The sequence below is a fragment of the Phyllostomus hastatus genome, unplaced genomic scaffold (assembly GCF_019186645.2).
Source record: "Phyllostomus hastatus isolate PE091 unplaced genomic scaffold, TTU_PhHast_1.1 phas_contig_196, whole genome shotgun sequence".
NCBI lineage: Eukaryota > Metazoa > Chordata > Mammalia > Chiroptera > Phyllostomidae > Phyllostomus > Phyllostomus hastatus.
In genome coordinates this window covers 30,763,699-30,779,769 of record NW_025333709.1, presented here as the reverse complement: position 1 = coordinate 30,779,769, position 16,071 = coordinate 30,763,699, and the positions used below count along the sequence as shown (strand labels likewise).

The 16,071-nt window shown below is 49.0% G+C and overlaps 1 protein-coding gene across 2 annotated transcripts in view; it reads left to right on the top strand.

Annotated features, from left to right (window-relative positions):
* The window catches only part of USP46 (ubiquitin specific peptidase 46), a 54,459-nt gene that overhangs the window by 11,812 nt on the left and 26,576 nt on the right, over positions 1 to 16,071 (top strand). The window contains exons 2-4 of one of the 2 annotated variants that reach the window (XM_045834517.1): positions 12,621 to 12,701; positions 13,726 to 13,996; positions 15,252 to 15,465. In XM_045834517.1, the coding sequence (XP_045690473.1) occupies positions 13,919 to 13,996; positions 15,252 to 15,465 (292 nt within the window). In that variant the 5' untranslated portion in view covers positions 12,621 to 12,701; positions 13,726 to 13,918. The remainder of the gene's footprint in view (positions 1 to 12,620; positions 12,702 to 13,725; positions 13,997 to 15,251; positions 15,466 to 16,071) is intronic. The other variant, XM_045834516.1, reaches the window with a different exon arrangement.

Below are 16,071 nucleotides of genomic sequence, written 5' to 3'. Positions count from 1 at the left end.
CTCCCAGCCCCCCCACCCCCTCCCCACATCTGTCAATCTTTTGTGTGTGTCTGTGAGTCTGTTTCATTTCGTTTGCTTGTTTGTTTATATTGTCTTTTAGATTCCACATATAAATTAAATCATACGGTATTTGTCTTTCTCTGACAGACTTACTTTACTTAGCATAATACCCACTAGGTCTATCCACACTCACAAATGTTTCATTTTTTAAAAAATAAAAATTTAAAAGTTTTTGAAATGGCCATATGAGTTCATATGATAAATCTAAAATTGTACAAAAGGACACGTGTTGGAAGTCTGCCCACCATCCAGCTCTCATCTCCAGCATCAGTCACTATTTGTGGTGCCCTCTGCTTGCATTCAGAGGCGTCCTCCGCCTATACCAGCATATTTGTTTATATTTCTCTTTTGGTTTTGAAAACACAAATACTGCGTACAGCACATGCTGATCTGTCGGGGTCTGCCCCTTGGTTTCGCTGTCCTGGAGGTGGGTCTGTCTGTGCTGGCACTAGAAGAGCCTCCTCATTCTTTGTTTATGGCTGCAGAGCATTCAGTTGCTTTAGTGTATTGAATTCCCTTAATCAGCCCCCAGCTAATGGCACAAGGGGAGTTTTCCAGTCCTTGGTTTTCATAAACAAGGCTGCAAGGAGCATCTTTGTCCCTGCGTCATTTCACGTATGTGGGAGCATGTCTGTTGGCCGCCTCCCTAGAGATGGATTTCCATTTGTAACTCTAGTGGGTTTTGCCAAATTGCCCCGACTCCTGTTGCCCGTAGCCTTGCCAAAACAGTACGCTATCCAGAAACCTTTTGCTCTTTGCCAGTTGGGGGGAAAATGGTGTCTTAGTGTATTTTTAGTTTGCGTTTCTCTTCCTAGGAATGAGTTGGGGCAGCTATTCACACATGTAAGAAAAGAAGCTCAATTTCATTTAACTGCTTTGCTGTTGGCAATTATTTTCAAAGTCTGTAGGGAAGGGCCCGTTTTATTTTTATTTTCAATCTGTTGTAGCCTGATATTTTTGTAAACTACAATAAAAAAGCATTATGAGCAAAGTGGAATAAAACCCCCGAAGATACATAAAACACAAACCCTGATTTTTTTTATTACTAAACTCGGCAGATACAGAATTACCCATTCATTGTACGTGTTTTTAGATTCTGAACTTCGCCCATGGTGGAGTGTTAACACCGAGGAAGGTTGCTCTGAAGAACTAGCTCCATCTCTTTTCCCCAGTGCCACCCTGTTTGGGGATGGGAGCAGAGCACAGCATGTGTTTTATATCTCTACATCCGTGCACGACAGGATGCTTCCGTTACGTGAGAGCAAACTCACACTGCTGGTGCAGTACTGATCACACACACTCAGGCAGGGATGCCACCAACACACACTCAGGCAGTTCTTCCTCGCTGTGCAACAGGGATGCTGGTGTCCTAGGTTTTCACTGATGAAGACATTGAACTTGAGCGAGAGCGAGAGGGGTTTGGGAGGAACCCTCGAAGTCACCCTATTAGGCTACTCTGCAGAGTTGGCCTCCGGGACCTGGGGCTCTGCCAGAAACCCATGCCACCCATGCCGTGTTTCTGGGAAGTGACAGGAAGGGTACTTCTGGGTGAAGAGACCCAGAGTCAAGGAGGCGCCATGGTGGCTTTGCAGAACCCTGGGTTGGGAATGAGGTTCTTGCTTGGAGCTCTCACCAAGTTCAGTGACCAGCCATGAACATTTCCTCTTCCTCCACGTTCAGCTGGAAGGCAGGCACATGCCCTGTGCTGTTTGTCCTGCTTTTGAGTGGAAGTTTTATCTTTGCACGGGAGCTTTGTTCTGCTGCCTCTGGGCACGTGGAGAGGTGTTGTACAGGCCAGAGTCTGGCTGCTCTGCACTGCCCCTTCCTTGGTGACTCGGGATCACTGCGTACCCCGGGGTCGTCTTTCTTCAGTAGCAGATGTTGTTCCTTCTGTGTTAGGATCACTAAGGGAAGTCATGTTGAGGCCTTTTTCAGGGTTATTTCTCCCCACCCAATATCATATCAGGCATGGAAATGACATGCTTTTGTGGTGCAGAGTGATAAATTGCTCCTTAACTGCCTTCTCGTGGGTGCCTGGCTCCCCGGGAAAGATGGAGCCTGGCTCCCCGGGAAAGATGGAAAAGGAGCAGAGGGCGGATGAGCGCCGTAGAAGCAGGACATGGGCTGTAGTGTGATGGTAGTGAGAGTGCAGCCCACAGCTGACCTCTGCTTCTTACTCACACTTGACCTTGGCAGGTGACTTAACCTGGACTAACCTTCTTTCCCTCGCCTGTGAGCCAGAGATAGTGAGTCCCCGTCAGTAACTTACCTGGAGGGAGAGTGTTGCTCAGTGTCGCTCAGTGGGACCGGGTGATGCGTCTGCGGTCTCCGTGAGACGGGCATTCACAGCCACTGCGAGCATGGCGCTCCTGGCGGCCAGCTAACGGGCCCCAGCCAGCAACCCAGGAGGACGTGCTCAAGACAGCCCTGGCTTTCTGCCCAGCCCCTACACCTGCAGCTGAGGAATTACTAAAAATATGAATGGAAAGATCATCTTCCCTGGCTTGTGGTCAGGAGCTCAGACGCTGGGACAGAATGGCCTGGGTTTGTGACCTGGCTCTGCCGTCACGGGCTGAGGGGGCTTTGGCAGGTCCCCTCCATTTCTTCACAAACAGAATGGGGATGATAAGTGTAATCAGCCTTGGGTTTGCAGGCAAGATTAAATGAATATCTAGACAGTGAAGGTCTCTTGAACAAGTAGCACATACTACTTATCCTTCCCATTTCCCAAGTTTGTTCAATCGACAAATTTATTAAATGCCTTTTATTTGCCAGATGCACTGCTTGGTTCTGGCAGACCGTAGGATGGAGTCCTTGTCCTCATCAAGCTTTTAGTCTCATGTGGGGGTCAGCAAGCTTTTTACTACATGGCTAGATTGTGACTATTTAGGCTTTGGAGGCCATAATATCTCTGTGGCAACTACTCCCACTGTGGTACTGTGAAAGTAGCTACAATAAGTAAGTGGACGATAGTAGTCGTGTTCGAATAAATCTCGACACACAGAGACAGTTGGTGGGCCGCATTCGGCCCCTGGACTGCCATTCTCCAGCCCATGTTCCAGTGGGAAGTCAGGTGTTAAATAATCACAAATAAGTGTGTTGTTACCCGTTGTGATAAGTGCCACAAAGCTGCCTGTGGGATTCTGTGCGAGGGAAGGGTCAAGGAAGGTAGCTTGGAAGAAGTGACATGGAAGCCAAATGATGAGGAGGAGGAGGGAGCCAGAGGAGACAGGAGGGGGTGGGAGTGGGGGGTGGGGAGCAGTCTTTGGGGCCAGCGACCCGGCTGCACTAGTTCTGAGCCCGGAGGCTCAGCGTTGAGGTCAGCGTGTCTGTCTTTGACAGGCTCAACAGGTATTTCACAGCTTTCTGTGGATAAAAACATAATGGTAGTTTTTTCCTGATATACAGTGTGTTCGATTTTCTCCCGCCCCTGTCCCCCAGTAAGCCCCACACCGAGAGATGAGCTGTACTGATACATGAGCACGTTTGTTCAGCACACTGCGGGTGGGTTCTGCTCCTGCCCCACTGGTGCTGCAGTGCTCCCCTGCACACGGCCTTAGGAGTCAGGGCGGTCGGACTGCACTCCGTTCCATTCTGGGGTGTAGACTGGCTTTCTCTTTAGAACTCAGTTGTACTTGTTGATGCCGTTTTTCTCTTTCTGCTTTTTAAACTTCATTTTATTTTCTTTTTCTACTAGGCTAGACAAAGCTCCGTAGTTCTCAAAACCATTTTGAAAAAAAAAATTCGTTTTCCCTGTGACAAGTCGTGTTTCTCCTGACTTCCAACCTCAGTCTGACATTTCCTTTAAACAGGTTGCAGTATTGTGAGGAGATTCTACAGAAAAGGGCATGTGCATGTTTCATTCTAGAATGTTTTAAGGGGTGTCTCAGAGGTAGGAGTTCACCTGTACAGTGGTGAGCCCCTCAATTTCTTTATTTCTTCAGCCCCTGTGATTCTGCTGCCACAAGAGTCAGCGTGGTGCGGTGGTTGGGAGCACACACTTTGGGGGTGGGGGGATGGTGTGAGTTCACCCCCCCCCGCCTACTTGCTGTGTGAGTTTGGGTGAAGTTGCTTGCCCTCTGTCTCAGTTTTCTTATCTTTAAAATAGGGGGGTGGCACCCACCTCATAGGGTTATTCTGAGGGTGAACGTGAGTAAAACACACATCAAGTCTGAGAGCAGAGACTGGACACAGTAAATGCTGTTTATGGATTATCTATTATTATTATTATTATTGCTAATCACACCTCGGAAACCAGGGTCCATCATTCCTCCTTAACCATCCTGAGTTCTGGCACGTGGCTCCTGACTCACCCTGAGTCCATGGCCAACCAATTCCTTCTTGCTTTACCTTCTCACTAAGGCAGTAGGAATGACCTTTTGTCACCAGAAGCCTGGGAATGCTGTTCCTTTTGAAAACTAGTCTTTTAGACAGGAACAAATTTAAAGGACACATGGACACAAACTAGGGGGAGGGTGGTAATGGGAGGGAAGAGGGGAGGGCTGGGTGGGGTGGGCTGGAATGGGAGTAAAAGGGAGAAAACTATACTTGAACAATGATTAAAATTTAAAAAAAGAAAACTAGTCTTTTAGGTACTTTTGTGCTTTGAAAACATAAATGGTAAGTAAATATCCTTTGGGACATAAATCTAAAAATGTGGTTTTAGCAGCAGTATTCACCTTTCCTATCATATCTTTTAATTAATGGCATTCTTTGTGTATTTAGAAATCCTTACACGTTATTTTTGTCTTTTCCCGTGCCTCTACTTTGTACAAACTTACAAGGGAGGCTGCCCTTGTGGGATGGGGAAATGGGCTGCCTTGGAGGGATCTTGGGTCAGTAGGCTTATTCCTCTGAGCCTTGGCTTTTTCCCATGTGACGTGGTCCAGCAGGTCCCCAGGGACCCTTCCTGGTCTCTGTGTGTGGTGTGGGGTCCCCATGGGATGCCAGTGTCATCCCCGGTTTTTACAGGCCTCGCAGCGCCCTTGTCCTGATCACATCCTCCCCGTGGGCCAGGGTCTGTCTCCCTTTCTCGCCCCCACGGAAGGCATTCTCACGTGTTTTTCTCACAAATTGCTTTTAAAAGAAAGGCCTTTCTATACCCATCTCATGCATTTGTGATTCATCCTTCCTGAGCTGCTGCTGCTGTTTGTTTGGTGTTTTCTTAGCGCCCCTTGGCAGTCGTGGAATTGCTTTCAGAAGTGCTTTGAAGAGCCAACATTACCGTCTTCTCGTTGGAACTTGTCCCAGCCCAGATTCTATTTTTAATAAACTGTGGTGCATTGTTTTTCAAAGGTTGCTGGATTTTTTACTGATGGAAATAAGAACTCTATATTTCCTATACTGCCAGACCCTGTGATTTACTGCCGTAGATAAGTTTTTTGTTCAGCATCTGGTCAGAGAACAGCTATTTTCAGTGCCTCCCCATTTGCCTTTTGTGCTACAGTGCTGCTGGGTGCACGCAGTGGAAGTCCAGGCTCTTGGGTCTATAATGCATCTTACAACTTACATAGTGCTGATAACATTCCCTGCTTTGTCGGAATCGCTCTGCCACACTGAGCAGTAAGTAGGTCGGCTAGATGTCAACAACCTCACCTCTCAGCCAGGAAACTCAGGATGAGAGAGGAAGTGGCTGAAATCAAAGGCAAATTCATGCTGGGGAGAGAAAAAAGTGGCCAGTCCAGCTCTGAGGTGTGCGCTGTGGGCCTCCGATAACTGGTCTGCAGGATATTGCCAACTTTATGAAAATTTTCATGAGAATAATCTATGCTCATAGTAAAAAATGCAAAGAGTTGGGAAAACAGAAAGCCCCTTGGTGACCTCCTCCTCTTGCAGCCCCTCCCCCAGACATGCACCCAGTCTTCCGTGTTCACCTGTGTCTGTCCCGCAGACGTGGAGTGGTGCCAGGCCCCAAGCAGGGCTCAGGGTCTGTAGACAGAATGGTGGCACTCCCAGTGTTGTCCTGGGCATGCTGTTACCTGCTGACATGTTTTGACTTATCACTAGCTCTTGGACAAGTGTTCATAGCCGTTATCTATAAAGCAACATTACTTTTTAAATATAGCTACATCGTATTCCATCCTATGGATTACTGTAATTATTTAACCAATTCAAGATATTGGTAACTTGTCTTCTGATGACAAACTTTGCTGCAAGGACCTTCTGCGACCTTGACTGTTGGCGGTTCCCTTGATCTCCATTTTCCACTTCTAATTTTAGCTGGTTGTCGCTGCTCAGGTGAAGACCCCCCTAGCTGCAAGGGAGCTAGGTGCAACTAGATTAGATTCTGGCCAATGAACTCACCAGCAGAAGCGATAGGTACAGGCAAGGAGCATCCTTGAAAGGGGAGGAGCAGTGTCTCCAGTACGGCTTCCTGTCTGCCCCGCCCCGCCCCCCAGAGGATGTCAGGTGGCGGGAGCTGGAGTGGCCATCTGGGTTCCAGAGATAGAAGCTGACTCTTGAGGATGACAGAGCAACAAGATAAAAAGAGCCCGAGTCCCCAGCACTGCAATGCCACCAAGTCAGGCCTGCACCACTTCCTGTTGAACATTTGCATGAGAGAGAGAAATAAATTTCCATCTTGTGTAAGCTGTGCTTATGTGATTCGGGTCTGTTACAGTCTCTGCCTTTTTGCACCCTAGTGAGTGTGTAGGTAGAATGCATCGCTTGGAGTGGCGTTGCGGGAACGGAGGATGATGTGCACCTTTACAGTGTGGACGCCCTGGCCGGTGTGGTGCAGTCCGTTGGATTGGTGTTTCTCTCTGACATCGACGTTTCTCTCTCAGTCCCTCCCTCCCCCTTCCTCTCTCTCTAAAAGCAGTGGGGAAAATGTCTTTGGCACAGGATTAAAAAATAAAAATAAAATAAAAATGGGACTGGTACCGCCTAATTGGCCTTTAAGAGGTTGCCACAGGCCTCATCTCAGAAACATCCGCCATCGAGCTGCGTCCTTTTGTCACGCAGGGATTTGCATTTACTGTGTTGAATCCCCAAATCTGTTAAAGATGCATAGAAATTCACTTTACCAATGGGAAATGCTAGCATGTGAAGCCCGAGTTTGGTTCCAGCTGTGACTGTCAGTGAGGATTCTATACCCACGGTCGGCAGGGGGTAGAAGCAGCTCCTAGAGAGTGTTTACAAAAGGGAAGGGCGCATGGGGGAGGGGTGGGCGTGGGGGAGGGGTGGAGGGCACCTTTAGGCCTCCTTGGACAGTAGGTGGGGAGAGCTCCCAGGTGGAAGCTATTCAGACAGCCACACTCAACCCTCTTCAGCCAGCCAGCTAGCATTGTGGACCTACTGTGTGCTAGCCACTGAGAGTATAGTATTGAACACGTCAGACACAGTCCTTGCTCCCTTGAGGTATATGCTGTATTTTGCCGTATATAACACACACCCATGTTTTGTGTGCATTACACGCGGGATCATTATAACCACAGCATGTAGTCATCATACCCATGTATAATGCACACCCTTATTTTTCCCTAAAAAATTTGGGCAAAAAATGTGCATTATATACCACAAAATATGGTAATTCAGGGGCTAGGATGGATGTTAATAATTACGTAAACATCATTTGGAATAAATACTATCAGGGAGACACACAGGATGCTACGAGTGGGGACTAGAAGGCGTGTGTGGGGGCCATGTTAGTTTCTTGTTGTTGCAATAAAAAATTAACCACAAACTTGGTAACTTCAAATAACACAAGTCAGTTTTCTCAGTGCTCTGGAGGTCAGCAGGGTTGCACGCCTTCCTGCGGCTCGGCTCGGGGAGAGAAGGTGTTCCCCTGTTTTTCCCGGTTTCTAGAGGCTGCCTGCACTCCTTGACCCTCAGCCCCTTCCTCCATCCTCAGGGCCCGAGCACAGGGCCCCCAAATCTCTCTGAGCTCTGCTTCTGTCCTCACTTCTCCTGCTGCTGCTCCGCCTCCCTCTCCTGAGGACTCCTGTGACTACAGGGGCCCACCCAGATGATCCAGATAATCTCCCACCTCGGGATCCTGGAGTCTCAGGGACCTGCAGAGTCCCTGTTGTCATGGAAAGTAGTGCAGTCACAGGTTCCAGGGACTGAGTGGGGGCATTTTGGGTGGGGGCCATGATTCTGTTTGTCACTGGGACTGCCCGAATCCAGCAGTGGTCAGTCAAGAATTCCCAAGAAGGATGGTAGGTACCGGCAGGAGAGGGAGCTGGGAAGAGCCTTCAGGTGATGGGTGGGAGGGAACCTGAGGTCTGTGAGGAACAAAATAGAGGCCATTGTGACAGGCCAAGTGTAGCAGCCAATGACAGGCAAGTGAGAGACGCTGGAGACAGTGGTGAAAGTCACTGGATGATTTTAAGGCAGATTGGTATTCAAAAAGAGCACTTCTGCTGCTGTGTTGACTGTGAGGTTAGAGGTGGGTAAAGTGGATGCTGGAGGCTACATAGGAAGCTGTTGTAATTCAGATGAGAGAGGCTGGTGGCTGGGCCTCAGAGACTGAAAAGAAGGGATGGATCTGAGACATTTAAGGAGAGCGAGTCAATGAGACAGTGTGATGGATGGGTGCAGAGTGCAGAGGGGAACGTAGGGCGTGACCCTGAGGTTTCTTGCCGGGAAGAGGTAGCATTGTCACTTACTAAATGGGGAAACCCCAGGAGCAGATTCAATGTTGCACGGAAGGAAAACTGCAAGCTGGAGCTTTGGGCAGATTGATTTCGACTGCCTGTGAGACAGACAAGTGTGGATGTCAGTACTCATCCCCTCCGAACGCGCTCAGAAGGGAGGTTTCAGGGCGGAGGGAAAGAGTGGGACACGGGTAGCTCCCGGCTGCTGATTGAAGCCCTGGGGAAGGTTTTTGCCTGGATCCCAGAGAGAGGCGGGAGGAGAGGGAGGAGGGCCTCAGCTGAAGATGTCCCCTGGGGGGGGTGGCAGTGTTTGGAGCTCATGGGGGGCGGAGTTGGGGTAGAGTCCAGAAGGGGTTGTTCTCAGGGCAGGTGCGGAGGTGAGGAAGAAGTGCAGACACGTCTTGAAGAACAGCACGGAAAACTTTATGTGCATAGTGTAAGTTTCCTGCCGCTGCTGTAACAAATTACCATTACTTTGTCCCATAAGCAGTACAAAGTTATTGCCTTACAGTTCTGGGGGTCAGAAATCTGAATGGGGGGAGGGCGGTGCAGGGCTGTGTTCTTCCTGTTTTCGTGCCTTTTAAAATCCAGAGGCTGCCTGGGTTCCTTGGCTCCTGGCTCCCTTCCTCCATCTTCAAGATCAGCAGAGGCGAGTGGAGCCCTTCGCACATTGCATCTCCCTGATCTGTCGTCCTGCCTTTGTCGTCCCCCACTTTTAAGAATGCTTGTGATGATGCTGGTAATCCAGGACAATGCCTGCATTTTAATACCAGCTGGTTAGTAAATGAAGTCTACCCACAACCTGCGTTTCCCTTTGCCTTGGAGGGTAATGTGCTCTGGACAAGTTCTGGGCGTGAGGACCTGGGCATCTTTGGGAGACTGTTGTTCTGCCTGTACGCGTATGTGCAAAAGTAGAGACAGAATAGTGCATTGAGTCCCACCTGCTCACCACTGAGCTTCAATAGCACAATTTTATTCCCATTTCACCATTGGATCATTGGAAACAAATCTTAGAAATCACCTGATTCATTTGTAAATGTTTCAGAGCATTTACAAAAAAGATGGTGGTTTAAAGAGGCCTATCTGTTAAGGAGAGGTGAGAAAGAGGGCGGGAACTGGGGGAGGTGTGTGGGAGAGTATGTGTGTATTTTTAATAGGAGACACATTTACGCACGTTAAATTCTGACGGGAAGGATTTAATAGTAGAGAAGAGGTTGGTCTTAGACAAAAGAGACCAACCTCTTTAGCATTAACAGGGGAGCACAGAGTTTTGGAGGTTTGGGAGTGTGAAATGATGGGAGTTCTTCTCCGCTGGTTAAAAAACATTTTTTTTCTTGTTGGGAGGCCAGTGAGAAGGGCAGAGGGAATGCCGAAGTTCTGAGGAGCTTGGGGAACGTTGGGAATGGTTGTTGCGGAGTGGGGAGGGAGAGCCCTGGAGAAACACTGTTGGAATGTGGGACATGTTCCGTGGACCCTAAGCTGAGTGAGAAAGCAGAGGAGTAAGAGGTGTCACGATGTATGTAGCTGTGGTAGGAGGGCTTTGGAAGGCAGCAGGCAGAGCTGAGCCTGCCTAGGTTTTAGGGGGCCACCAGATGCAGGGACTCGGGGAGTGGGCGGCCGAAGTGGAACAGAAGACAGTTGGGAGAGAGGACCTCAAGCTGCTGAGAGAGCAGGGTGTGAGGCGGCCCTCCACGCGGTGCTGAAGCCACCCAGGAGGCCGGCAGGAGGTGGGGTGTGAAGGTGCCTTCTGTGAAGGGGGGTGGTCAGCGGAGGCGGGAGAAAGGAAGCCCTTTGTATGGAGGCTGGTGGGCACCGGCCACAGAGGGGCAGGGGTTTGGACAGGGTGTTGCTCTTCACACTGCCGCTGGGTCACTGTCCTTCGTATGAGTAGTCATCCCCTTCTCCAACCCCCCCTCCAATGGGAGAATGTCAAGACAGGTAGACAAAAGCAGACTCGATTTAATAATTCCCAAACAGCAGAAAGCACGGATGAGCTTGAATATGTGTGGCTAGCTCCTAAAGAAAGATTTAATGAGACCTGCCTCCATGGGCCCCCCCCACCACGACTGGCATTCCTTCTGGGTGCTAAGCCATGCGTGCTGATGTGGCTTCAGAAACGGCCATGGGTGTGTTTAATATGCATTATTTACATCGATCTGTGGTTGAGATGTAGCTTTATGAACATTTTTAGTGATTTTTGTCCGTACCATAAAATCCTGCTATATTGTGATATGTATTATTTAAAAAAATTCAGCCTCGTCAATGGGGCTACTTTATTGTGAAGGCGGTGAAAGCCACACGTGTGCACACACCCTAAAAGGCAGTGAAACCACTGTGCACACAGCTGACCAGGGAAGGGGAGCCTGCGGTGAAGGGGAAAGGAATGTGGATTGGCGGAACAGTATGCGGACATGGAAAACAAGGGAAAACAAGATGTTGTGATAAGGGATGGAGTGTGCTCTCTCTGCTGTGGTTCTCTTTGCATAGGATTGGGTTGTTTTGCATTTAATGGTGCTTATTGACATGTGACCATTTTGACTAGCTCTCAGCCCACGTTTTTGCCATTTCTTCCTGTGACAGGAGATGCTAATTATATTAGCCCAGAATAAGTAGCAGCAGCAGATTTTTTTTTAACAGTCTCTTTTTCTTTCTAAAATACCTATCTCCTAAAGCTTTGAGATTCTGTGAGCTGTGAATCTCCTGTGATAGCTGGAGTGCAGGAGAGGCTTGTAGGGCAGAGCCATGGTGCCCAGGAGCCCGGTCCCACCCAACCCACACTCCTTGCCTCTCCAACCCGACTTTGGTCACATTTCCTGATCCCAGCAGACCCATTCAGGCCCTGGGGAGGAGTGATAAGCAGCGTGGTATTGCCGGTGCCCCCTGGCCCTTAGTTGGGCTCGAGAAATGGTTTTGTTTGATAGGATTGCTCTGCAGAGCTTTTGGGTAAGGTCTTGGGCTCCCAAGTCTGACTCCAGGTTCCAGTCCCGCCTCTGCCACTGTGGTCCTTGGGCAGATTCTCAACCCTTCTGAGCCTCATGCTTCTGTCCGGGAAATGGGGATCATAGTAGTACTTACCTTGGAGGATTGTAGTGAGAATAAGGAGCACAGCCACTGGCACATGGCAGGCCTTCCCAGTAACTGTTCCTTGTGTCGGAGCGGTTCACGCGGCTTACCAATTTGATGCATTTGGGAACTGTTAGGTTTTCAGTTGTATTTCTCCATTATTTACAATATCCCTTGGACATGGCACTGTCTCAATAGGGTCTTCTCTGACCACCCTATTTAAAGCTGCATCTACCCACCTTCTTATGCCCCCTCCACTGTGTCTCTCCTCTGCCCCATACTCCCTGGAGCGCCTGACCTCATTTCCCATGTTATTTTTCTCCCTTGTGCGTATCGCCTTCTGTCCAGCGTGCTTGCTCTTTCTGTCTTCATCCACCAAACTGTGGACTCGGTGGGAGCAGGCATCGTGTCCTCTGTGTTTGCTGTGCTATCGAGAGAGCCTAGAGCAGTGCCCAGCCCATAGCAGGCATGTGATACATCTCTATCAGGATGAAGAAATTGACTTTCAAAGTGATGGTATGATTCCGTACACTGCCGAATACTATTAAAGCTGCCTGTTTATATATATATATATATATACTGTATAAAACTATCTGAGCTTAGAACGTGCCGGGTTTCAGAAGCTCTTGATTCAGGTCGCTTGTTGGCCTGTGTCAAGCCTCCTGTCCCAGCAGAAGATGAGTGAGGCCAGGGGGGACAGGACAGAGGATGACCAAGTCGGATGAGGAGAGGATTTACGGCTGGGCGACTTCTGACACCTCTTCTTTCAGCACAAACATCACCAACGGTCCCAAACACAGGGCACCCCGGGGCAGTGCCGTCTCAGGGGGCCCCTCAGTCTCATTTTACCTCCTTGTCTGCTCTTCATGCCGCAGAGCTTTTGTTATTTTTCTCTTTCAGGGCACCAATGCCTCTGCTCTGGAAAAAGACATTGGTCCAGAGCAGTTCCCAATCAATGAACACTACTTCGGATTGGTCAACGTGAGTATTTAAGAAATGTATTATTCTTACCAAATATTTTAGAGTACTTGAGGCCACTCCACTGCCATTTTTCATCCACAATTTTTAGGTAATTGTTCACGCTCTTTAGTTACTGGAAGCGGCACATGTCAGGGAGGGGGGAATTTAGTTCCGTTTTTGAAAGTGCCAGTTGTCTCAGGAAGAAGGGTTTCATTACTGCATCATGGGGTCAGGTTCTTACATTTTTTCCCGCCTGTGTTTTAAAGGATTTCCTTTGTACACATAACTTTCAGAGGGTATTTGATGCACCTCTGTAGCCAAATCTGCTGTTACATGTTCTCCCTTCACCCTCTGCATAAGTGAAGACTCCTCAGTCTTCGTCTCAGCACGCATCCCTGCAGTCAGAGTTTTAGACGTGTTACCGGCTCACCACCAGTAACTGTGTAAGGATAGGACTCGGCGGTGGTGTCTGGAGCAGGGGCGGCGTGTGGGGCCCGGTTTATCTCCGAATTCCCGGGCCTCATCCTGGTACCTGCACGCAGCAGTAGCTCCCTTCTGTGTGAGCAGACTCACCAGGCTCTGCTTCCTGGGTGAGTCGGTCATGGCCACGTAGGAAGGCAGTGTCACCCGCTGCCTTCGTGAGCTCTCTTCCTCACCCAATCCTTTCTCTCTGAGGTGGAACTGGCAGTGACATCAAGCTTTAACTCAAAAGCACTTTGTTTTCTGAACAAGTGCTCTGAGCTTAATCAGTCAGTGCCCTGGCGTGATAGGTCGCAGTTTCCACTGGGGAGGCCGGAAGTAATCTCTGCAAGCGGATGCTGCCTGTGGTGTAATGGAGATAATATTGGCTCCCAAGTAGTACAGACCTTGGAATATGTCTGAGTGGTACCTGTGCTGCTCACTAGCTGTGTGCTCTTGGGCAAGTCACTTGACCTCTCTGAGCCTCCTTTCCCCCATCTGCACCTCTTGGCCCACCAAAGACCTTGACATGAGGCTGAGGTCCCGCGTGGGCACTTGGTAAACATAAGTTTCTTTTTTTCCCTAGGAGTTGCCCCTGGATCAAGACCAAGTGCTGTTGAAGGGTATTTGGGTAAAGGCAAGACATTGTGTAACAGGAAAGAGTGAGAGGAGGAAGGCTGCCGTGCTGGAGGATAGGGCGTTGTGCTGATGAAATACTGACTCCTCATTTTAACACACGTTTTTTTCAGCCACTGTGTGCAGGCCTCTGCTTAAGCTCCATGAAGATAGTTATCCAGGTTGTGGGGATTCTGCCCTGGCTAAGGAATGTACAAATGCAGACTTTGGGGAAAAAAGAAGTAAGGCCGCTTCCTAGTTTGTGGGAGCGTTGTGAGATCTAAGTTTATTAATAATAGCTTTATGTTCACTTCGAATGGTAATTCATAAAGAAATTCCAACTTTTCTTTAAAAAGAGGTTTGTCTCCTATTACATAATTGTGTCCAACTAGATTAAAACGTGTAGAAAAACAGGAAGTGTTCTATCTCAGCCTACCTTAGAGACGCCATGGGAAGTGGTGGAGCTCCTGTCTGGCTCCCAGGTAAACGGCACACAGGCCACCGCTGATCCCGAGAAGACACGCGTGTTCTATTTTAATCTTTCACAGCACTTCAACAGCAGTGATGCTGATCTTGTTATTTCCGTAGTGTTCTTTCTTTCCACTGTGTAGCAGAAACCCTGAAGCGATCGTCTCCGCCCTGTTCTTCCACAGAGTTGGTTTTCCAGTCAGTACAGACCAGCGAGGGGATGACCCCTTCCCTCTTTAATCATCATCGCGGTGTCTCTGGAGGCTGAGAGCACAAAATATTTCTGTGCGGGGGCCCCGCTCTGATTGTAGGGGGCCTGGCACTGGGTGGCACTGGATTGCCGTCCTGGCGGAAGCAAGGTCGAGGGCAACTGGGGAGTTGCGAGGGAGGGAGCCGGGGGCACGACTGAAGGAGGACTCTCGGTGGCTCCGGAGGACAGAGGACGCGGGGAGACTGGTCTGAAGCCTGTGGGCAGGGACGCTGGGACCCTGAAGGCGAGAAACCGAAACAAGCCCCCCATTCCGTGAAAGCTGTTTCATCTGAGCAAGGGGTTCTCCTGGTCCTGGATTTCTTTTTGATCTGGGTTTTTATTTTTGCCCTCAGGGAGTTTGTATGTATTGCTGTGTGGTGTCTTTTACTTAGCCAGTTGTTTTTCTGGGTCCCCAGATTATGTCATGTTTTCTTTATTTTTTTTAAGCACCAGAAGGTCTCATTAGATTTTTAAAATTTATTTATATTTTATCCAGGCAGAGTACTTATTATCATTTCAGAGATGCTGATGGGCTAGAGAGGCCCCAGGCTGGTGTTAACTTGTATTCATACCCCTGTGGACCAGCTCTCGGCCCGTGTTCCGAGCGGTTTGCTAGTTTCCTGACCTGGGGAGCAGGACCCCAGCTCAGGGGCACCCAGGCCCAGGCCCAGGCCCAGGCCTGCCGGTGGAGGCTGGCCTTCTCGCTCTCCCTGCCTGGGCCGGTGGCGGTGGCCTGTCCCCGGGCCGTGGTGTGAAGCGTCCCTGTTGTCCTTTGGCAGTTCGGGAACACCTGCTACTGCAACTCCGTGCTGCAGGCCCTGTACTTCTGCCGGCCGTTCCGGGAGAACGTGCTGGCCTACAAGGCCCAGCAGAAAAAGAAGGAAAACCTGTTGACGTGCCTGGCAGACCTTTTCCACAGCATTGCCACGCAGAAGAAGAAGGTCGGTGTGATCCCACCAAAGAAGTTCATCTCGAGGCTGAGGAAGGAGAACGGTGAGTGGTGCGGCGGACCGGTGTGCCAGGGTCTGACATGAGAAGCGACAGTTCGCGTGTCCTCAGAGTGAACCCCCCCACCCCCCCGGGGAAAAGGGGATGGCCACCTGTTCACACATACTTTTTTAAAGAAAAGATATTTCTCTTTCTCCACTCAGCATACATAAAACAAAACTGGATAAAATATATGCTTAAAAATTCAAATTTGTCATCTCAGTTTGGAATGGTCTTTTTATTTGCTTCACAGTTGGAAGGCGTTTTTTTTTTCCTGGGTAGACCATTGTGAGAGGGAAAATCGCCCAAGGCAGCCTTCTGAGCAGGACACTCATGGGAAGAAATCGGTTGATGCAGTAATTGAATAAAATAGTACTATTTTAGGAACTTGTCATAAGTGATTAAAGTAAATGCATATTATCTAATCAGAGCATCTGTTTAAAAAATAATACCTCTGATTTTTATGTGCCTAAGATAATTGAAAGATGTTAAATTGATAACCTTTATATAATAAAATGTCTTGCTGTCACAAATGATTTTTTTTCTTTTTACATCTTTTTGTGGGGGTGGGGGCAGTGGTGGTAGAGACTAGGTTATTCCAGAAGTTTTGCA